The sequence below is a fragment of the Hypomesus transpacificus genome, unplaced genomic scaffold (genome assembly GCF_021917145.1).
Source record: "Hypomesus transpacificus isolate Combined female unplaced genomic scaffold, fHypTra1 scaffold_30, whole genome shotgun sequence".
Taxonomy (NCBI): Eukaryota; Metazoa; Chordata; class Actinopteri; order Osmeriformes; family Osmeridae; genus Hypomesus; species Hypomesus transpacificus.
This window is the reverse complement of record NW_025813826.1, coordinates 2,133,752-2,156,093: the sequence shown is the minus strand read 5'-3', so window position 1 is coordinate 2,156,093 and position 22,342 is coordinate 2,133,752. Positions and strand designations below refer to the sequence as shown.

Sequence of the window (22,342 nt, the reverse complement as noted above, 5' to 3'; positions counted from 1 at the left end):
TCCATATTTTTCCCTCGTAGATCTTGGTTGAGCTTTGCCAACCACAAGCGCCTCCTTTACTCAGATCATCTCTGGCATTCCTCTCCCTGGTTTTTCATAACTTTTGGAAGTCGATATTATCAACTTAAGTGGCAACGATTTATGTAGGAACTATACTTTGTAGTAGTGGAAGAATGACGGTTTATTATTAAACTATTTTGTTTCTAATTGTTTTTATTGATGAAACCAACCCCGCGAGTCCAACCCCCTTCTAAAATCAGCGTAAACCACAGCTTCTTGGGGCTTATTGCTTGATTATGAAAAGAGACCGCGTCCGTGTCTTTGGGTCTTATTGTCTTACGAATTGCCATTCATTTGCAATGACAAGTAATTTATTTGTATTATTATTTAAAGAAAATTGTACTATACGACAAGGTCCCCCTGGTGGCCGAGGCCCCGGGCAACTGCCCGTCTTGCCCAATGGGACGCACCGCCCCTGACTACAATACTAATAATTTTGATTTTCCTTAAGCTCACATGTATCTGCTTCTTGATCGGACTTGTACCTAGGGATGAGTACTGATAAAAAAAATTACAATTCCGATTCCTTATCAATTCCTAGTGAACACCACGTTCCTTGTTTCAGTATGCCACCAGTAAGACTAACAAGACAATGACCTTAACCTGGCCCTGTCCAGAGATGGTGACATACAGTAGCAGAGGGAAGAGAAAAAAGACTATTAGGAGCATCATGCTAAGGTCCTCTCTACACCAGATAAAGCAGTAAGCCATTTATATAAACAACAAAGTCATGCAGGGTCCAAAGGGTGCAGTAGCAGTATAGAAACATAAGAATGGTGACAGTGGAACTAATTGAATAAGCCTGTCCTCCAACTCCTTTACAAACAATACTTTTCTGTAGAAATAAATTCAGTTGGCTGTACAAAACCAAATTCATTGATGCAGAACTGGTAACTCAATCATCCATCCATCCATCTTCTCTGCAGTCAGTGAATGTCTGGCTGTGTGTACTACCGCGCACTTTATGAAGTACACTGCAACACAGTGCCCTGCAAAACAGTGCACTTATATATTCAGTGCACTCCGTCGCTAATAAGTGCTGTCCCAAATGGAACACTTACGTTAAACACCTGGTGGAAGTGACGGACGCAAATCTGTTTGCGACACCCGCCAAAATGAATGCGCTTCTCCACTCAAGTGGAAAAAGCTAACGAAAGGGCTCCTCCTTTTCCGCTACGTAGCCAAGATGGCGCCCGTTTAGGGCGAGTAGTGTCCATCGCAAGCCCCCACCCCTCGCCCCTCGGCTTGAAGCAACGGCCCCGGTGGATGTAGGTGTTATTGCATGTACGGTTAGGTTTCCTTCCGGTCGTTTTTATTTTATTAACTCCATTCAACATTTACAAAACTATCTCCCCCAATCATTTTTGTTTGATTCTCGAACCTGGCTCATACTACTAGCTTTTTCATAGAATAATTTTTCCCGATTTTTGCTAAGTTTGAAACCAATCCGAAATGGGTAAACTAGCAACCCATTTATTTGCTTAGTCAATGAAAGTTGCCTGCAAATGTGCTGGCGGATTCTAACAGGGCACGAGCACAAAAGTTCACATTGGCCAATAGACGATTTACATGAGCTCTCGGAGCTAGGGAAAAAAAGAGCCACTGTTTAAAGTTAGACAGGAAGACACGGAAGTGGAAAGATGGCCGCGTTTAGTCTCGCAATCTCGCTTGCCTCACTGCGCCACTGAGCACTTTTCATAGAAATGAATGGGGACGCCATCTTGGAAGACAAAAGTAGCTTACTCTAGTTATATTTATGGCAAGCCGTTTTATCATTTAACCAATGAATTCTTGATATCAAGAATTCCAATTTTGGATATCAAGAATTGAATTTTGGATATCAAGAATTTGCATTTTGGATATCAAGAATTGCATTTTGGATATCAACAATTTGAATTTTGGATATCAAGAATTGCATTTTGGATATCAACAATTCGAATTTTGGATATCAAGAATTGCATTTTGGATATCAACAATTCGAATTCTTGATATCCAGAATTGAATTCTGGATATCAACAATGTATGTTAATGATCTTAATGGGGGCGGGATTATATTTGCATGTTCTATTTTATATTCGGCAAGCCGTTTTATCAATTAACCAATGCTAGTTAACATGGCGGCGCGTGTACTGAATCAAGTCCGAAGGAGAATTTTAACAATTGAAAGAGCATTGAACCAAGGATCCGCAGGACACCGTGAATTGCAAATGATTTCTTTAGTAATTCCAAACTTGTATCGAGTAGAACACCATTTCAGACCTGAAACGTTTCGTGAGCTTATAGAAAGTTTGAATGAGTTGAAGTCATGCATGGATTCACATGAACCAGCTAGCTTGTCTTACCAAGCTCCACGCAGTCGAACAGGTAGCTATGTGTTTAAGCGTAAAAATGAATTGTATGTATTTGTTGCAGATAGTATTAGTATAATAACTGCTGTGTTTTGTAATAAATATTTAAAATAATGCAAGTTTTGCAGCACTTCCTAAACCTCATGAATTTTCTAGGACCATTATGGCTAGCAGTAGGCTAGCTAGATAGATTCAGTTGAACTTATTTTGATACAGAAGTGTAACTACGGTATATTTCTAAAATATGTTTTTTTCTGTTAAGTAAAACATGTTTTGTGTTTTAGGCCAAAGAGGGAGACCATCTATTAATGTCACCAGAGCTCAGATACAAGTGCTCCAAAGACAGGGTTTTACCATTAAAGCAATGGCCAGGAACATGGGTTGTTCATCCTCCTATCTGTACAAAAAATCCATATTGTTGGGTATATCTTTGCGTCATCGATTCAGAACTATTGGCGATGATGAGCTTGAGCAACACATAAGCAGACTACACCAACAGTGTCCACAATCAGGCATAACGGTAATTATTATAGGCCTTTTATAATTCCTGACGATATTCATTACATAAAACATTTATAAATAATATGAAACCTATTTGGTCACTACACCATTTAATATTGTCTTACACTAAGAGCTTGTTTTTACCACCTTTTCCAGTGTCCTATTCTATATGAATTTGTCACTGCTACAGTCTCACAGCTTCAGCAAAGTTTGCGTCAGGCATGTTTTAATCTAAGACCTGTCCAAATAGCCAGACTGCTTTTTTAGACTAATTTCCTTAACCAGGAAGTAAATCTGAGCAAACAGAATTTAGGACAAACTGCCACATTGTCATAAGCTTAGCCAGGTTGAAGGCTCCATGGGACCCGGCCACAATCGCGTAACTGAGCCTTCAACTCCACAAAAAAACCCAGATGAGTCTTGACGGTATGATTTTGCCTGTTTAATACATTTGATTTCTCAAATGCAGATGATGCAGGGATACCTTCGGGCTGAGGGGATAACGGTTCAAAGAAGACGGGTTCGTGAGATGCTGACCAGGGTGGACCCAGCTGCAGCAGCCCAGAGGTGGAGCAACGTTGTTGCAAGACGCAGTTATCATGTGCCATTTCCAAACAGTTTATGGCACATAGATGGCCACATGTGTCTCATACGGTAATCACAAATTATTAGTTAATGCTATTTAGTTTAACATTTCAAGTGCGTATTCTCAGTTATCTTGGTGTCAATGTGTTAGTGACCACATAACATGTTTTTGTGATTTGTATAGAGAAACTTGATTTAGAATTATGGTAGTATAACCACAGAAACATTTAAATGACAGTCCATGAATTAAGCCCGCATGTACACATCTGTCTTTAATTTATAGGTACATTCATATAAAATTAAGATGACTGTACAATTAAATAAATTTTTCCTTTTTTGGTAACAACACTCCTAGATGGGGGTTTGTGACCCACGCTGGAATTGATGGTCGTTCTCGTGTGATCACGTTCCTGAGATGCAGTACAAACAACACTGCTACAACTGTGCTTTCACATTTTGTCAGAGCCACTTGTCAATATGGAGTCCCATCAAGAGTGAGGTCAGATTGTGGAGGTGAAAACACTTTGGTTGCACTGCTAATGACTTTGTTAAATGGACAGGGTCGTGGTAGCCACATCACTGGCAGATCGGTTCATAACCAGCGGGTTGAACGTCTTTGGAGAGATGTGTTCATCCAGGTCATCCACAGTTTCTACAATCTCTTTTACTCTTTTGAGGAAGACCTAATTTTGGATCCAAAACCACATCCAAATGACCAAATGACCACATCCATAGGTTTTCACTGCACAAGACATACCTGCCTGAAATCCAAAATAGATTGGATTGTTTCAGAGTTGCATGGAACAGTCACAGTCTACGCACAGAGCACAACTGCACACCCAATCAAATCTGGATGGATGGCATGCTTGGAAACATTCACCAAAATGCCACAGCTGTGCAGAGAGTCTTTGGGGAGGATCCGTACACAGAGGAAAGCTTGGAAACGATGTTGGGAAACCATGATATTCAGCTACCTCGGTTGCAAGCTGAAGCTGATAATGATGACCTAGACCGGGCTGTCATCGTAGAACCACCTCCGGTTGCTCTGACGCCTGAACAAGAGCAGGCTCTTCAGGATGCCTTGACGGGGATCACAGATTTAAAACCGAGGTATCAAAGCTGCTGTAGAGTTTTGAGTGAATTTGGCATTGGACAGTGAATGTATGTGAGTCGTCCAGTTTCTTGCAGTAAGGTACACAGGAAGACAAGTGTTGTAGCTGATAGTCTGTATGTTTCTTGTAAGGAAAGGAATAAGGAAACACGTGTAGCATTGTGAGAGCTATATAGATAAGGAAAATTGTCCATGTTTTATAATGTAAGTTTAGCAACTAGGCTTCATGTGTACAGCAGCAGCATGGCAAAGGTTTGCAGGCATGCTGAGGTATCCCGAAGTGCAAAATGTTTGAATACTTTATATTACGTGTGAATGAAAGGGGAAGCAGCAGTAATACTTTTTATAATGTACCATGTTGTGTTTTGTCTGTAAATCAGAACCTAGTGCACTGTAATATGGCAACTGTAATCCTACATGTACCTACAATGATGGGTGTATTTTGCAATCAAATAAACCAATAACTCAGTTGCACATTGTTTATTCAAGTATGCATCGACAGGTCAACAGGCTCAGATGGAGAATGTACCTTTAACCAACGTGCAGACAGTTCGAAAAACGATTGCATTTGGGAGAAACAAGATGTTATCCTTTTTAGAATTTGATTATTCCTATCACAAGAAACTCAAAGAGCTCAGACTTGTAGCTCAAGTTGTAGCAATGAGGTAATCTGTTTAATTATAGGAGGTGATTTAAAAGCCATCCATTCCAACACTTCCTTTTCAACAAACCTAAAACATCATTTTGTGAACTTGTTGTTATAGCCTACAGTCGAATCAATATGCCATAAACTCTGTACACATGCTGTATACAATGTAGTCTGTGAAAATACCATTAAAAGATCAAACATTAACGGATTACATAAAACCCAAAGTTAAGAAAAGCAATTGAACATTGGGTCTGAAATCAGCAGCCAAATTACAGGCGACACTGAGATCAAAACCAGAAAGGCCAGATAAAATGCTTCCTAAAGTACCAGTTTTAGAACAGAGTTTTATGAACAGGAGAGACAAAAGTGCAATTATCAAAGTGATGGGATAAGAAAAGTAACTGAAGATTATCAAAGCATAGGTACATTTCATTTGTCAGTAACTTAAGGTTTTCCAAAACCTAAGCTGTTTTTTATGGCTGAAGTGACCATTTCCTTCATTGTATATTCGCTATCCAGGCCTCTGGGAAGGTAAAAGGTCAGTGCGCAAGTGGATGCATATGGCATTCGGGACCTGCCTTGTTCCTGGTCATAAAAGTCAATGGTAGGCTGTTCCTGGAATCCAAGTGGAGGAATCATGCCCGCTGAGGTGATGAATATGAGGATGTCCTCAAAAGTGACATCTGCTTGACTGTCTGTTGAGAAAGGATCAGAAAGCTAACCCTAACCATCTGAACCGGTTGTTAACATTTGTATACATTTACTTGGCTATATTTAGCATTTCATTTAGGGTAATCCAAAACTCTATTGACATTGTCAATGTGTTTCTAGACAACAGCATCTTACCTTCTACCATCTTGAGAAACACCTCCCAGCTGAAGATGGTGTCCTCTTCCTGCTCTCGTCGGTTGGTGCCCCTGGTACTGTAGTTGACACTGAAGAGTGACTTGAGGGATTGGCGAGTAAGAGGGACGGACATGTCGGTGAAGACTGGCAGGAAGGCAGCATAGTTGGCTTTCACCACATCCCACAAATTCCCCCATGAGTTCAATCCATCGGTGAATTGTTTGATGATGTTTGCAACTCTGTAAATGGATGTAATTACTTAACATGGGCAATATCAGACATAGTTACAGTACAGTATTATTTCTAAACCTCCGGAGATGATTGCATACATGTTTGTAAAGTCAGCTTAAAAGTTATCAACTAAAAAATATTTATGTGTCATTATGATGTGTCACTACCTCATGAACACATAATGTTTGCATATGTATGCAATTGTGTTTGGGATCTCCTCTCTCTTTGACATGTATATGCCACACTCAGCTAACCAGTTGCCTAGAACTTCGGCCTGGAGCAAGGCAGCAAACTCATTTTCATCTTTGCAGTTGAGAATCTGACAATGACAAATATACTCGAGTTTTTAATGCAATTCTCAACTAGTAGACGCAGATCAACCTCTCAGTTTTACACTAATGTGTTAGTTCAGTGTCAATCAAATGTTATACTGCTTGCTCATACCTTCTTGATTTTACTCTGTACATCTTCATCAAGATTTTGCCAACGGAAATCTCTAAAGGATGGGTTGTGGCCACACATGCAAGCGAACAGTGTTTTGTTGAGGGCTCGTAATCCCGGTCCCCCATGGACGATCGACCAGCCAACGCATTTTCCAACCTTTAGGTACTTTTGTTCCTGGCCCTGATGGTAGGTGAACAGTAGCTCCTTAGATGGACCCTCAAACACACCGGACTGTTGCACATCCTGCATCAAGAGTCTTTGACAGAGAAAATACAATTTCACAAAGCATCAATAATGAGTTACAAAATAAAGATTCTCTGGCCTTCAGACTATTTAATTTCAGAGTTGCCAATTCATGGTCAGTAGTGAGATTGACATGACCAAGTTGGGAGGAGAAAAATATGGGATAAAAATATAATATAATTCTTAATATCATTGCATTACTTATCACCCACCGGAAAAACTCTCTCTGTGGCCCCCCGTAATCTGCTCCTTCCTCCCCAACAAATTCCACCTTTGGAGATTTCTTCCAGCAGAATGATGGTGATGACATTGCTTTAAAAGCACTGTATAGGACTTTCCTCCTATGGACAATAACATGGAGGTCATTGCCAGAGTCGGAAGAGCTGCATTGGCTGTCCTCTTCATCTTGGCAGAAGTGTTGTTTCTGGAAACATTTGAGGACTGTGGCAAGATTAAGATCTTCATCCTTGAGGAAATATATGAAAATAAAATGATTAATTAAAAACAGAGCTGATGGCTGACCTTTTGAAACATTTCCTAAATATTTTTTCCTTGCTAATATCACAGCTAGTTTGGGTGTAACTTTGCAGACCAACTACAGAACCTTTTGTTAGAGTATATAACTCCCGCAGCTTCACGCTAGGAGGTGCATGGTAACCACGTCCAACACCCTGACAATTTCTCCAGGATTGATCAAAGTTTCTCTGTGACTGATTTAAAAAAAGGCTTGGGCACCGTGTGCTACAACAGTTTTAGCAAGTGACTTAGACCGCTACACCGAGGGGTTTAGGATTATTATTCATTAAAAGACCGACCGACCTACCATAGCATGAAGCAGACTTACTGTGGTGAAATTATTTTCGTCATTTGTGTCATGACCACTGCTGTCATGATCACTGCTGTCATTATCTTCATCATTTTCAGCCAGCATGAAGTCATTTCTACAAATGTGTAAAATAACTCAAATGAACCCTCACTCACCCTAATACACAATTATAATAAACCTGGGGCATTCTAACCCACAATTACACAAGTGTAATACAAGTAAAGTATTATAGGGTAGTATAACATGAGACCCAATGCCATGTGTTTTATGCTGACTAGTAAGCAGTGCCGAGGAGCTCACAAAATAAGGAGGTGATTTAAATTCAGGCACAAATAAATACATTAACAAATACATAATGTAATATCTTTATCAATAACAGCAAGTACCTGTCTACAATTTGAGAGGCATCCACTGCTGAGCTTGTTGGAATTTTGTAAAACACCTACAAAAAAGGTTTTGTTGATACAAACTGTACATAAATATACGAAAATCTATGAAAATGCAAACAAGCCAAGGTACTTTAAGTTTACAGAATTTATCATATATAACCCTCCAATCGATTACAATTATAAAGATGTTCTTAAACTTGAAACAATGCCTGCTTTCTGTTGTTCATTATAACATACGCCACGTAAATATCTCACATCAGGCGTTCCTGCATTCTGCCACTCTAGTGGGTCCAATGTCTCCAGCTATAAGAAGAATATAAACAATTTCTTCCATTTTCATTTCATTAAATTAACTAAGTAAGACAATAAAAGTTAATGGCCGCATTTCCCAGATTCCTTAAGAAGCTCTTAACACTACAAGCTTCTTAGGAGTGCTCTAAGAGCGCTCTAGAACGCTCTTACAGCGCTCCTAAGAAGCTCTTAGCGTTAAGAGCTTCTTAACAAATCTAGGAAACGTGGCCAATGATGACACAACATTAATTTGAGTTTACCTGAAATGACATGTCTCTCTCTAATGAATTTTCCATTAATGCTGCTGCTGACATCTGTTGTAAAATAATTACATAATTACTTCATATTATCGATATGCAGAATTTCTGTGAGAAAGAGGTTTTTCTCCTTCTAAGCCAAGAGGTCATGATGTGGAGCTCACCCCAGTCCACATAAGGGCCTTACTTGTTTCAGGGAACAGGGTTCAATGAGTTACGATACTGTCAGGTATGACCTTTCTAGAATACAAACAGGCTGACCACATGATATGTCATGTAAGGAAATATTATGTGTATTAAGTTATATTTCAACTTGTCCATTAATTGTGAAGTCGCTTGTAACGCATGGTCTCACTCATCTGACCACTTTTTGCTTTGTCTGGTTAAATGATTCGGGGTCTTTCTGAACACAGTCAACCCTTTGTAATTGTTGTGGATCTTTCTGGCCCCCAATTTACACCATTCTATCGATTGTTCATAATTTCATGTTTAGTAGATCAAACAAACTGCCTTTATTTTGGGATTAACTGTCCTTTAAAATAACATAACTTACTTGGCTGGACTGAGCAGGTGTGGTGGAGGGGTTGACCACTGCTGCAGACATCTGTTGAAAATACATTCCACACGTATGTACCTTCAGTCTAGTCCAATGTAATAGGAACTTTGAGAATCTGAATTTAATGTTCATGTCAGCCTTAAAACTAAACTGGAGTAAGTGAACGCAACTTACTTGGCTGGACTGAGCAGGTGTGGTGGAGGGGTTGACCACTGCTGCAGACATCTATTGAAAATACATTCCACACTTATGTACCTTCAGTCTCGTCCAATGTAATAGGAACTTTGTTATACCTCATTCCAATGTGTACTCCATCACCAATTTCAAATGTCACGCAAAAAAGAAACACTTCACATTCATAGCATCATACAAATGTGGAGTGCTAGGAGACAGAGTGTAACTTTCATAAAATATTATTTCAGATGCAAAACACATACTTTGAACACACCTGACTTCCAGATAAGAGGTTTCCACGTGGAATTATATAGGCTTTTTTATATTTTTATAATTTTTTTATAATTATATCAACAATTCGAATTTTGGATATCAAGAATGAATTATTGATATCCAAAATTATTTTGGATATCAACAATTCGAATTCTGGATATCCAGAATTGTATTTTTGATATCCAAAATTCGAAATCTTGATATCCAAAATGCAATTCTTGATATCCAAAATTCGAAATCTTGATATCCAAAATGCAATTCTTGATATCCAAAATTGGAATTCTTGATATCCAAAATGCAATTCTTGATATCCAAAATTGGAATTCTTGATATCCAAAATGCAATTCTGGATATCAACAACTCGAATTCTTGATATCCAAAATGCAATTCTGGATATCAAGTTAGCATACATTTGCGTCATTAAAGCTGTAAACCAATGGGTAGGGGAGTGGGGGGAGTTTAAAAAAACGTTGCGTACACTACGCAAGAGTAGGTATTCTGTTGGGTTTAGTCTGCTCCTACCGTAGCAGACGGGTTGGAAGATGTCTATGTAAGTGTTTGTAATGAAAAAGTCTCACAATCTCATAAGAAACCTACGTGGACCACCCAACAAAAGAGGTACTGTACTAGTTTTGGCTTTTATACTTTGTTTTGTTCGATAACTAGCACTACAGTCGAGCTAGCAAGCACACGTTAATGCTACTGTACTCTAGCTAGCTAGGCTAGCTCATCATGAAACGTGAAAAGATATGAATATAATAGACTATACGAGTCTCCAATCCTGTTTCTGAAATGCTACCTGCCAGTAGGTTTAGGGTCCAACACTAGCACCCCTGATTCTAATTATTATCTGGTTGATCAGGTAACTCGTATCAGGTCAAATGAGTGTTGTTGTATCAAAAACCTACAGGCAAGTAGCCCTTCAGAAACAGGTTTGGAGACTGCTGGAGTATACAGACTAGTAGCTTGCGAAAAGTAATGCCAGAGCCTGTCTAAGGAGACATTCTCTGGTAGCCTACGGTGTATGGTGACACAACGTCCTAATTTCCCCAGACATGTCGTCTTGATATGTGGGATGTGGATAAGGTCAGTCACAATTCTGATGATGGAATTGTTTTAAATCTAAGTCCCTTAATATGTAACTCTGGACAAGCTAGTTTTTGTATTCATTTGAAGGCTCCAATCAGGGCATCCATTTTATCTGTGACACTGCTGGGTGGGTGAGTGACGGGGATGAGGTAAAACAGAAAGACTGCAGAATCAAGATTGCATGGAAGTTGAATACCCCTGATCAAAAAAAATGTCCCTCTTATTTCTCTGGTTTCCTATTGAATTGTAGGTGGCCCAGAGTCCTTGGATCATGACTACCTGGCCTGACAACACCAGGCTGACCTTGTCCAAAGCCGCTGTCCACAGCCCACATGGTGGACCTTGTCTACCTGGTTGAACAGCTCATCTGGATTCAGTCGGAAGAAAGGATACAGTTCACCTATGTTTATTGAGCTGCTGGTCTTCTGAACGTGCAAAAATATAAATGTGACTGTAATGGTAATCCAATCTGATCTCACCAGCAGAAGCAGAAGACAACACCTCATACTCCGACTACTATTTGATTGATATTTGATATGTCAGCAACCTTAGATCAGAGGAATGTGCCCAGATTGTTTACAAGCTTTTACCTTTACATCTCATGTGCCAGGGATAAGTAGTTATTAGAGGGAGCAGGTATCAATGTAATGTTTTATGTGAAGCTATTAAATGAATCCAAAGTCACATTTATATTGTAAGAATTATAATCGCTTTCTTTTAATAAAGTTTGTTTGCAATACACCATCTCCATTGTGTTTATTTCATTGTATTCATAAAATGTATCATATCTGCATTTATCTTACTAGCTAATGAATTGTACTGTGGCCTGTAATTATTGTGGCTGTCTATTCTGTTGCTGTGGGTTCTCCATTGTATCATCACTGTGGGGATGAGATGGGTTGTCCATGATGGCCATCAGCTACTCTCAGCCTCCCTCTCCAAGCTGTCCAGCGTGATCCCCAGCAGAGAACTCACCTTTGATGAAGAAAGTGTCTTGTTTGTCTTCATTAACGGAGACTTAAGTTCAGTTCTGTATTTTTATAAGTGACTACATGTATTATTGATCTGCAGATTGGGAGAGAAAACAGACCTCTGACAATAAATGACGGCACAACACCAAGCTTAGGTCTCAATCATGTTTCCCAGCTTCAAAGGTCGGGGGAACGTGTTTTATAGGGTCAAATAAAGTCAACATGGATATTGATAGTCAGGTATTAATGGTGTTACAACGGTCACAGAGAAAGATTTCCAGCTCCCAGCCCATGACCACTCAGGGCAGAGAGAGATCATAGGTGGAGCTCTCCCCGTCATCACAAGGGACGTACACCCAGTACTTTTTCGTGACCCTGAACATCTATTCAACCTGACTACACACAATCTACTCTTATCAATAACAAACTCACATGAGAACACACTAAGTATCCATTGATTTGTGAAAGTTCTATTGATTAGTGAATAACAAGAGAGGGCTGAGCACGCAGCCCTGGGGGGTGCCTGTGTTGGTGATCAGTATGGATGAGGTGTGGTCACCGATTCTCACCACCTGTGGCCTCCCCGTCAGGAAGTGGAAGATCCACTTGCAGAGGGAGGTGCTTAGTCCCAGGTCCACAAGCTTGGAGACCAGTCTGGAGGGGATGATGGTGTTGAATTCTGAGCTGTAGTCAAGGAACAGCATCCTCACATACGTATTTCCTTTGTCCAGGTGGGAGAGAGCGGTCTGCATAGTCAGAGCGATGGCATCGTCTGTACACCTGTTGGACCGGTATGCAAACTGCATAGGGTCCAGGGTGGGGGGCAGCGGGGCAGCGAGGAGCAGATGAATGATTTGACTAGCCGCTCAAAGCACTTAATAACACCCATTGGAAATGCCAGTCCTAGAAATTAATGACTGCATCTTTTGTTATGAACTGCATTATTTCAACATATTTGCGAGATAATAAAACACAATGCCAGCCTTTTCCCTCCCACATGAAAAACATAGGCCAAGAGGAAAGTTTAGTAGTTTTATTACAAATAATTGAAAGCTTAATGTATGCCAGTAGTGCTTCAAAGTATTGGGTGGTATAGTCTCATACATTTTCGTGCGTATGTTGGTGTAGTTCTGCCAATTTAGTTGAATTTAATCTGAACCCAGAAAACTATGTTACACATACAATCCATTCATAAAAATAAAAAAAAGGACAATGATTACGTTTTTTGGGGTCTCTAAACATCCAACTTCATCCATTTCAAAATCAATGTTGAACTAAACCGAACGCCAACGGATGGCAAAGTCTACAATGGCCGCAGTGGGCAACGCTCTTAGCGTAGAAAATGTTACGCCTTTGCAAACAGAATTTACGTAGACTGCCTACTCCCACCCACATGAAAGTCATTAGCATACATTGTTGATATCCAAAATGCAATTCTTGATATCCAAAATTCGAATTGTTGATATCCAAAATGCAATTCTTGATATCCAAAATTCGAATTCTTGATATCCAAAATGCAATTGTTGATATCCAAAATGCGAATTCTTGATATCCAAAATGCAATTCTTGATATCCAAAATTGGAATTCTTGATATCCAAAATTCAATTCTTGATATCAAAAATTCGAATTTTGGATATCAAGAATTCATTGGTTAAATGATAAAACGGCTTGCCATATATATTAACTCCATGGTCCATCGTTGTACACTGTTTTTTTGGACCGTTTCCGGTGCGCCATCCGGGTACTTTCAGTGCACTGATTTGCTTCCGCAAAGGATGAATGAAACAGGTTTGGTTAAAGAAATCCGAGATGCTGGCTAGCATGCTCGTATATAGTTCTCCCATACATTTCTGTAGAATGGAGTGAAATACAACATTGTGCACACTGCCAGTGAGTGAGCGACTCGAGTCTGACTGATGCTAACGTCAAAACGCAGATCGATCAGTCTCACTCAGATTGCCAGTTTTCAACAAATCACAAAAATCATTGGACCAGCTGGCTAAAAGCAGAATTCCCATAGGCTATCACTTGAAAGCTGCCCTGTTCGACTTTTTAGATGCAGAATTTACTGTAAAACTAAAATTATGAACTTTGTGACATGGAAGACATGGCTGCCGCCTAATGCGGTCTACCGGGCGACATTCTCACTTAAATTTCAAGACTTTCGTGATCCAAATCAAAATTCTGATGTGACAGATCAATTGGGAATCGCGTTCTCTCTTAAAGCCTGTCCTCATCGACCTTTTTGGCCTTTTAAAATCTAACTATTTGTATGATCCGTGTTGTTCTTTTGCCGTTTTAAATGCTATCCGTTCCCGGTTTTCTGCAACCACATTTCGCACGCATCCCGTATGTTTACAAACAAATAATTGGTCTGAGGATCAATTTTAAGAGCACATAAGTCTACTTGTAAAGAAATAATAAATGGAAGAGACACATCAACAAACTAGCCTACATCTAATACGAACAGCTAGATTCTGTTAAAATAATTTGATGGATTTGATGAAGAGGAAGTGTTACTGGCCCTACCAACGTGATCCGGGTTATTTAGTGGTCACAGCGAATCCAAGATGGCATCGCACATGTCTAGGTGTAGAACTTGGGGACGTGTCCAAAGGTATTCAGTTATTATTTATATTAACCAAAGTGTTGTGAGTCTTCTAAGCTTTTTGATGTTTGACCAACGTTATTTACGTTTAGATTTGCTCCTCAAACCCGATCGATTGGTCGTGAATACTTGTAACGATGCAAACTGCTAGCTAGTGCTAGTTGCATAGCTTTCTGAGGTGGGGGTGTTAGTTAGCTAGCTAGCTACCTACCTTCAGCTGGCTGTCAATCTCGACAGTCAAACCAGACAGTGGTCAAACTAGCTCGCCTCGCTGATGAGACCCAAGGGAATGAACGTCAAGTTGTTAGATAGCTAGTGCTACCGTTAGTTAGAAGTAGTCACATCAGGGGCTTGGTGTGAGACATTTAGTCATTTACATTTAGTCATTTACAGATGACAAGTCCCAAACTAGTCAGCTAACTAACCAAACATCGACATCTACAGCAGAGGATCTTTGGAAGTTATTTCATTGCAGTAGTTTATTGTGTTCAGCTAGCTAGCTACCCTTGCATGGCTATAGAAAAAGCAAAGCTACTGTTTAGTTGAAAACATATTTTTATTACAAGTAACAACAACAACATAATTTAGTCGTCGTTGCCTTCAAGGTGTGGGATCGCAGCATACAGGAAATACAGCAGTGGCAGTGGATATCCAAATATCTCACTCTCTTCACCCTTGCCTGGGATCCCCAAACCCGTGTTTGCATCAGTGGATGGTCATGAGAAATATGAGACAAAAATCACGACTTTAGAAAATGGTCTAAAAGTTGCTTCCCAGAATAAGTTTGGTCAATTCTGCACAGTTGGAAGTAAGTACCTGCTACACTTAATATTTGCAGTCTTATTTAAACCATTTCACTAAAAACCTGAATTAATTGAGCCGCCCATACACTCTGTTTTTTCCCATTCTACAGTCTTAGTAAATTCAGGTTCCAGGCATGAGACAAAATACCCAAGTGGAATTTCACACTTTGTGGAGAAACTTGCCTTTTCTGTAAGTGGCAAGGGGTTTTATATATTCTTGTGATACACTAATCCTATACCCTCACTCCAATTAAACAAGCCAACAGAATAAACCCTTATCATTGTAAAATGGTTCATATAATAAAATGGTCATTATAATTGTAGGCCTTTCTCTTGCAATTACAGTAAACATGTATTCTTCAGTCCACAGCCCAGTATGGTAGTAGAGATGAAATACTCCTCACACTTGAAAAGCATGGAGGGATATGTGACTGCCAAACATCTAGGTATGCTTTTTTATAGCCAAGTATGCCACCAGTAAGACTAACTAGACAAAATTATAGGCATGGTTTTATAAAATGTTTCATAGCATGGCATATTTGACTTGTAAGCACATTTAAATTCATGTAGCTTGTTTCCTGTTTATTTGACTTCAGAGACACCACTATGTATGCCATCTCTGCTGAGGTAAAGGGACTGGACACTGTTGTCAGTCTTCTTTCTGATGCTGTCCTGCAGCCTCGTCTTCTGGGTGAGTGCAAACTGTACGCTGAACGACACAGACACAGCTTATAATTAGTTTCCTCTAACATAGACCTGGCATACTGAAATCAATTAAAATGCGAACGTGTCAAGAGTTTGACGGTCTGTGAGCGTGTCTGTGTGTCAAAATTGACTTGGCTGAAGTCTCTTTTTTATTGTTGATGGGTTGTGCTAGATGAGGAGATAGAGATGACCAGGATGGCAGTGCGCTTTGAGCTGGAGGACCTCAGCATGCGCCCTGACCCTGAACCTCTGCTGACTGAGATGATCCATGCAGTGAGTCATGCCTTTCTCTCTCAATCTCACTTCCACTGTGTCAATTATTTCCGGACTTCCTTAATAGTTTGAGTTGAAAGTAATTGTGAAAGTGCTGACATTGTCATTTTTCACTACTCTTCCTCTTGGGCCTAGGCTGCATACCGGGGCAACACAGTGGGTTTGCCACGCTTCTGCCCCATAGACAACATAGATAAGATTGACAAGAAGCTGCTTCATTCCTACTTGCGGAGCTACTTCTGCCCCGAGCGCATGGTGCTAGCAGGCGTGGGCATCGAACATGAGCAGTTAGTGGAGTGTGCCAGGAAGTACCTACTGGACGTGAAACCAGTCTGGGGAACTAGCACTCCGGCCAATGTTGACCTTTCTGTGGCACAATACACTGGTGGCATTATCAAGGTGAGAGCAGATTGTTCGTCGTTGTCTGCTTTTGAACTCATGTCATAGTTTGTTTTTACTTGATTGCTAGAACCCACTTTTCCTCCTCTCAGATGGAAAAGGACATGTCAGATGTAAGCCTTGGCCCCACGCCCATCCCTGAGCTTACGCACATTATGATTGGCCTGGAGAGCTGCTCCTTCCTGGTTGGTTAGCTCCTCCCACTTCCTGCTACCTGTCCTGTTCTGTTTATTGAAGGTGTCTTTGTTGCTTAACGTGTCTGTTGTCTGTGTGACAGGAAGATGATTTCATCCCTTTTGCTGTCCTCAACATGATGATGGGGGGAGGAGGGTCGTTCTCTGCAGGGGGCCCTGGGAAAGGCATGTTCACCCGCCTTTACCTGAACGTGCTCAATAGGTGAGGGTGTCAAACCTGAAACAAAGAAGCAACTTTTCAATAACTTTCTGAAATTTCCTATTGGAATGAATTTATTACCTATCTATTTATATATACAATGTCTGTGTCTTATGGTGAGAGCAGAATCAAAGTTGCATTTGCTGCAAAATGATGACCTCTGATCAGTCACCGTGGTTACATGGATTCGAATTTCTGGCTTATTTGGACTGAAATAGAATTATCCCTTTCTTGTAAACACCTTTGTTAGAATAATTGCGACTACGATCCGATCGACACCCCGAGATAACTTGGTCCGAGTCGGTTGATAATTTGACCATCGCATGCATGTAAATGGTGAATTAGGCTATGAACTGGACTCTGCGTCTTTGAGCATGCTTGAGATCCCGCCGCCCTCCCCCCTCCCTCCATCCCAAGTCGTGACCTGGAAGTCGAAAAAGACGATAAGTTGTCGCTGCAGGGAGCCTGCCCGGCAGAAACAAACAAACAACGCGAGCCAATAGCGCCGTTTGCATTAGCAGTACTCCTATTGTCATCATGCACGAAATGTAGAGTGACAGCTTCAATTTGCTCTCCGTTCGCCGTCTTTCTCGAAATGTTGATGATGTTGTTGTTGGTAGTGATTAAGAAGTCAAGCGGAAAGGGCTGTATCACCACTAGTTGTAATGAAAACAGCGCTACGTATCCTACTGGGATATGACATGCTTTCGGCCAATGATTCGGTTTATTCACTGCCATACAGTGCCCTCCAAAAGTATTGGAACAGTGAGGCGAATTCCTTTATTTTTGCTGTAGACTGAAAACATTTGGGCTTGACATCAAATAATGAACGTGAGACCAGAGATTAACGTTTCAGCTTTTATTTCCAGGTATTTACATCAGGATCTGATGCACAACTAAGAAAATATCACATTTTGTTTGAATCCACCCATTTGTCATGTGAGCAAAAGTATTGGAACAGATATACTTAAAACATATTTAAGTGAATAAGACTTAATATTTAGTTGCAAATCCTTTGCTTTCAATAACTGCAGCAAGTCTGTGACCCATTGACGTCACCCAACTTTTGCATTCTTCCTTTTTGATGCTTTCCCAGGCTTTCACTGCAGCCTCTTTCAGTTGTTGTTTGTTTTGTGGGGTTCCTCCCTTCAGTCTCCTCTTAAGCAGGTAAAATGCATGCTCTATAGGGTTTAAGTCTGGAGATTGACTTGGCCAGTCTAATACCTTCCATTTCTTGCCCCTGATGAACTCCTTTGTTGTTTTGGCAGTGTGTTTTGGGTCGTTATCTTGCTGCATGATGAAGGCTCTGCCAATCAGTTTGGTTGCATCTTTCCTTAAATTGGCAGACAAAATGTTTCTGTAGACTTCCGAGTTCATTTTGCTGCTGCCATCATGTGTTACATCCTCAATGAAGATTAATGAGCCCGTCCTAGAAGAAGCCATGCAAGCCCAAGCCATGACATTACCTCCACCGTGTTTCACAGATGAGCTTGTGTGTTTGGGATCATGAGCAGTTCCTTTCTTTCTCCAAACTTTAGCCTTTCCATCACTTTGGTTAAAGTTAATCTTTGTCTCATCAGTCCATAAAACTTTGTCCCAGAATTTTTGAGGTTCATCTCTGTACTTTTTGGCAAATTCCAGCCTGGCCTTCCTATTCTTCTTGCTAATGAGTGGTTTGCATCTTCTGGTGTAGCCCTTGTACTTTTGTTCATGAAGTCTTCTGCGAACAGTAGATAGTGATACCTTCACTCCTGCCATCTGGAGGTTGTTGCTGATCTCACTAACAGTTGTTTTAGGGTCTTTCTTTACAGCTCTCACAATGTTTCTGTCATCAACTGCTGATGTTTTCCTTGGTCTACCTGTTCGAGGTCTGTTACTTAGTACACCAGTAGTTTTCTTCTTCTTCAGGACATTCCAAATGGTTGTACTGGCTATGGCCAATGTTTCTGCAATGGCTCTGATTGATTTTCCATCTTCTCTAAGACTCACAATTGCTTGTTTTTCACCCAAAGACAGCGCTCCGGTTTTCATGTTGTTTTCACCTCTGAATACAGTCTGCATAGACAAAACCTATCTTACCCAATCTGAACCTGAGTGTAGACATTCAGTGGTATTTATTGATTGAATAATGTATGTAATAGGACACACCTGGGCAACAAAACACACCTGTCAGTCATATGTTCCAATACTTTTGCTCACGTGACAAATGGGTGGGTTCGAACAAAAAGGTGATATTTTCTAATTTGTGCATCAGATCCTGATGTAAATACCTGGAAATAAAAGCTGAAACGTTGATCTCTGGTTTCACATTCATCGTTTGATGTCAAGCCCAAATGTTTTCAGTCTACAGCAAAAATAAAGGAATTGGCCTCACTGTTCCAATACTTTTGGAGGGCACTGTATATATTAGGATAATTTTAGTTGCCCCAAAAAATTGCATTGTCCGAATAAAGCTAGATTCGAATTGATAACATCATGGAAACGTAATGAGTAAAATGTTCCTTTTGGACATAATGCTCTTGTATTTTGCTGTCCAGGCATCACTGGATGTACAACGCTACAGCCTACCACCATAGCTATGAGGACAATGGTCTGCTGTGCATCCATGCCAGTGCGGACCCCAGACAGGTAGGTTGCGCCCTGCACCTGAACAAACCCAGATTTGCGTGTTGTGGTTGGGCTGCATCTGTACTATAGAGAGAAAGGGGGCATGTAAAAGTATTGTGGAGAACCTTAGACCAGGCTTACTTTGGTTGGCTGTATTTTACAGCTTTTGTATAACACATAATTGATTTCTGTTGTGTGGCTTCAGGTTCGGGAAATGGTGGAGATCATAACCAGAGAGTTCATTCAGATGGCTGGGACTGCAGGAGAGGTAACAAACCAATCATCAGTATTCATTTGTTTGAACGGTAAAGCTTTGTGACAATTGTACCTTACCATGAATCTGTTCGTTTGTCAGATGGAGTTGGAGAGAGCCAAGACGCAGCTCAAGTCGATGCTGATGATGAATCTAGAGTCGAGGCCGGTAATCTTTGAGGATGTGGGCCGCCAGGTTCTCGCCACGGGAAAGAGGAAGCTTCCTCATGAGTTGTGCACACTCATTAGTGAGTACTGCTATCTCGGAAACATCCACTGTACTCTTAATAGTCTGGGGAAGTATCAGAAATAAATACTGAGGAATCAGAAAATGCCCTATAATGCTTCAGTTGCTGTGTCAGCAATACTTATGGGGGATTTGGATATGGGATATGATGGCTCTAAGTACCACCTTTTAATTAGAGCCAAGAATTATGAAAACTAAAACCTTTTATCCTAGTATGGATAAAGTATATGACTTAATCATGTTAACTCTCCAAACCCTCCTGGCGACATTGGACAGAGGGCGCTCTCAGTGTTTTCTATTTCATTGGTGGCCAAGCTGCCAAGCCACTATTGTGTTTTGTACCTTATTATTATCATTATTATTACGCATCTTCTTCTTCCATTGGAGTCTGTGGCAGCCATGTTGGGTCAGAAGTTGAAGGTGCGTTTGATTTGAAGAAAAATTATTTTTCCTCTACTCCTACAAAGTTTGGCAGAGATTATCAAGCCTCACAAAAATTATGACATGGTTTTTCAATTTTCTAAACCGTTTACTCGGTGCAGCCAATCAAACAGCCAATTTGCAGCAAAGCCGGTAAACAGGATATTGGGTCGCATCTCAGCAAATCTTTGATGTATTCACACCAAACTTGCTGCATTGCTTCTGAGGATGTCTAAGGTTTTCTGGGTCATTTGACCTGCTTGGCCACCTCTTTTCGGCTTGCAACTATATTTGTGTTTTAAGGTTCCATTATTCAAAACCATTAGCACTTACAGGGATTCTGACAACAGGGGAAATAACTTCAATGTCACCTCCAACAGCTTTTAATTTTCTTTGGGTATGCCTTGTTTAGGTGTTTCAGGTGAATTTGACTATGTATGTTTTATAGATATACTATAGCTCTAACCAACAGTTTCTCTACCCACCCAATTCGTAGCTCAGTGTTGCAAAGTATTGTGCCACCTTTGACGTTGAGAGGAAAGTCTAACATCATATTGATAAAGTTAGAAGTGCATTCTAATAAACATTCTTTTTCGGTTCCCCTTTTCTCAGGCAATGTCACTTCTAGCGACATTAAGAAGGTCACAGCCAAAATGCTCCGCAGCAAGCCGGCTGTAGCAGCACTGGGGGATCTGACAGAAATGCCCTCCTATGAACACATCCAGGCTGCCCTGTCCAGTAAGGATGGGCGCCTGCCTCGCATGTACCGCCTCTTCCGATAGATAGCCTTGTTATTCAACGAGCCAGTGGCAAGCTACCATTACTGTATATACTGGACACTTAATCCCACACTTATCCGTCTTGGTGGAGCTCTGTGAAAGGGGACGAAGTCTGGACTACTATTGCTGTTTTTCCTCGTCAAGAAATATTATTACACTTACATTCTCTCTCTTTTTGGTCTGAGGAAATTCCTCAGCTGCGTTTGCTTTCAGTGGGTTCTAGCTCTAAGGGTGTGTGTGTGAACTGATAAAGCCAACACTTAGGCCCATGCAGAGAAGAGAAGCTGCCAAATGACTTTTATAAAGGATAATGGCTGAGTTTGACGTTCTAATGTTTGTAGCGTTTAGGAAGTTGCTTCCTTTGTGTTACGCACAGTAGTTACAGACGACCCTCTCAAGGACACACTTGAGAGTGTTTTTTGTAATTGAGTTTCTTGTAATCGTTTTACAGATGCACCCTCAGCTGATTAGCACCTCTTCCGTCTGCAGATGAACTCAGTTCCTCTGTACTGCACAGGAACTATTGAAAGAAACAAACCTTTTGCAATCCTCATGGCAAGACTTGTGACTAGACTCAGAATGACTGGGATGTGAAAAACTATTCTTATCAGTAGAATGTACATTGTCCCCATGCCCTTCAACCGCTTATAACCACCCTGTTGTGTAATGCCCTGAATGTATGTGTTATTGTGTGTTTGCACTGATGAAGTGTTTGGTGCTTGGAAAAAGGAATTGGATAATGCTCCTGTGTTTGACCTAAAATGGGGCAGCATAAAGTATATGTAGTACTTTACCATTTATATGGGCAGTAAATGAAGTTTGTATAAAACCATGTTAATATAAGAACACAGTATTCTTTATCTAATGGTACCACATGCAGGCCCATTGTCTTCCGTGTGGGATGTTGTTGACGAACCCATTAAAACATAATTATTACTATAAATAAACATCTTCAAATGTAATTTGACTTTCAGTACTGCTTGGAAGGGCTTACATGACAAATTAAAGGTC

At 40.5% G+C, this 22,342-nt stretch overlaps 2 protein-coding genes and 3 long non-coding RNA genes across 5 annotated transcripts; 2 read left to right on the top strand and 3 right to left on the bottom strand.

The window, feature by feature from the left end:
- Positions 1 to 4,500: 4,500 nt before the first annotated feature.
- On the bottom strand, positions 4,501 to 7,386 carry LOC124463567 (G2/M phase-specific E3 ubiquitin-protein ligase-like). The gene is made up of 6 exons (XM_047015315.1): positions 7,231 to 7,386; positions 6,776 to 7,031; positions 6,499 to 6,650; positions 6,101 to 6,339; positions 5,833 to 5,949; positions 4,501 to 4,574 (listed from the first exon to the last, which is right to left on the bottom strand). Exons 1-6 carry the CDS (start codon positions 7,326 to 7,328, stop codon positions 4,501 to 4,503), a joined length of 936 nt encoding a protein of 311 aa, XP_046871271.1. The 5' UTR covers positions 7,329 to 7,386.
- A 22-nt stretch (positions 7,387 to 7,408) lies between these two features.
- LOC124463648 lies at positions 7,409 to 8,526 on the bottom strand. Its single transcript, XR_006955588.1, has 4 exons — positions 8,489 to 8,526; positions 8,231 to 8,286; positions 7,863 to 7,959; positions 7,409 to 7,484 (listed from the first exon to the last, which is right to left on the bottom strand). It is a non-coding gene; the product is annotated as an uncharacterized LOC124463648 (long non-coding RNA).
- Positions 8,527 to 8,788: 262 nt separating this feature from the next.
- Positions 8,789 to 9,815, bottom strand: LOC124463650. Its single transcript, XR_006955589.1, has 4 exons — positions 9,786 to 9,815; positions 9,512 to 9,562; positions 9,335 to 9,385; positions 8,789 to 8,838 (listed from the first exon to the last, which is right to left on the bottom strand). It is a non-coding gene; the product is annotated as an uncharacterized LOC124463650 (long non-coding RNA).
- A 426-nt stretch (positions 9,816 to 10,241) lies between these two features.
- LOC124463640 lies at positions 10,242 to 11,612 on the top strand. The gene is made up of 2 exons (XR_006955586.1): positions 10,242 to 10,402; positions 11,124 to 11,612. It is a non-coding gene; the product is annotated as an uncharacterized LOC124463640 (long non-coding RNA).
- Positions 11,613 to 14,365: 2,753 nt separating this feature from the next.
- On the top strand, positions 14,366 to 22,259 carry pmpca (peptidase, mitochondrial processing subunit alpha). The gene is made up of 13 exons (XM_047015371.1): positions 14,366 to 14,462; positions 15,059 to 15,261; positions 15,367 to 15,446; positions 15,620 to 15,702; positions 15,853 to 15,947; positions 16,134 to 16,234; positions 16,370 to 16,633; positions 16,726 to 16,818; positions 16,911 to 17,029; positions 19,564 to 19,654; positions 19,839 to 19,901; positions 19,989 to 20,133; positions 21,165 to 22,259. The coding sequence occupies exons 1-13, from the start codon at positions 14,416 to 14,418 to the stop codon at positions 21,332 to 21,334; spliced, it is 1,554 nt and encodes a 517-aa protein (XP_046871327.1). The 5' UTR covers positions 14,366 to 14,415; the 3' UTR covers positions 21,335 to 22,259.
- The last annotated feature ends 83 nt before the right edge of the window (positions 22,260 to 22,342 follow it).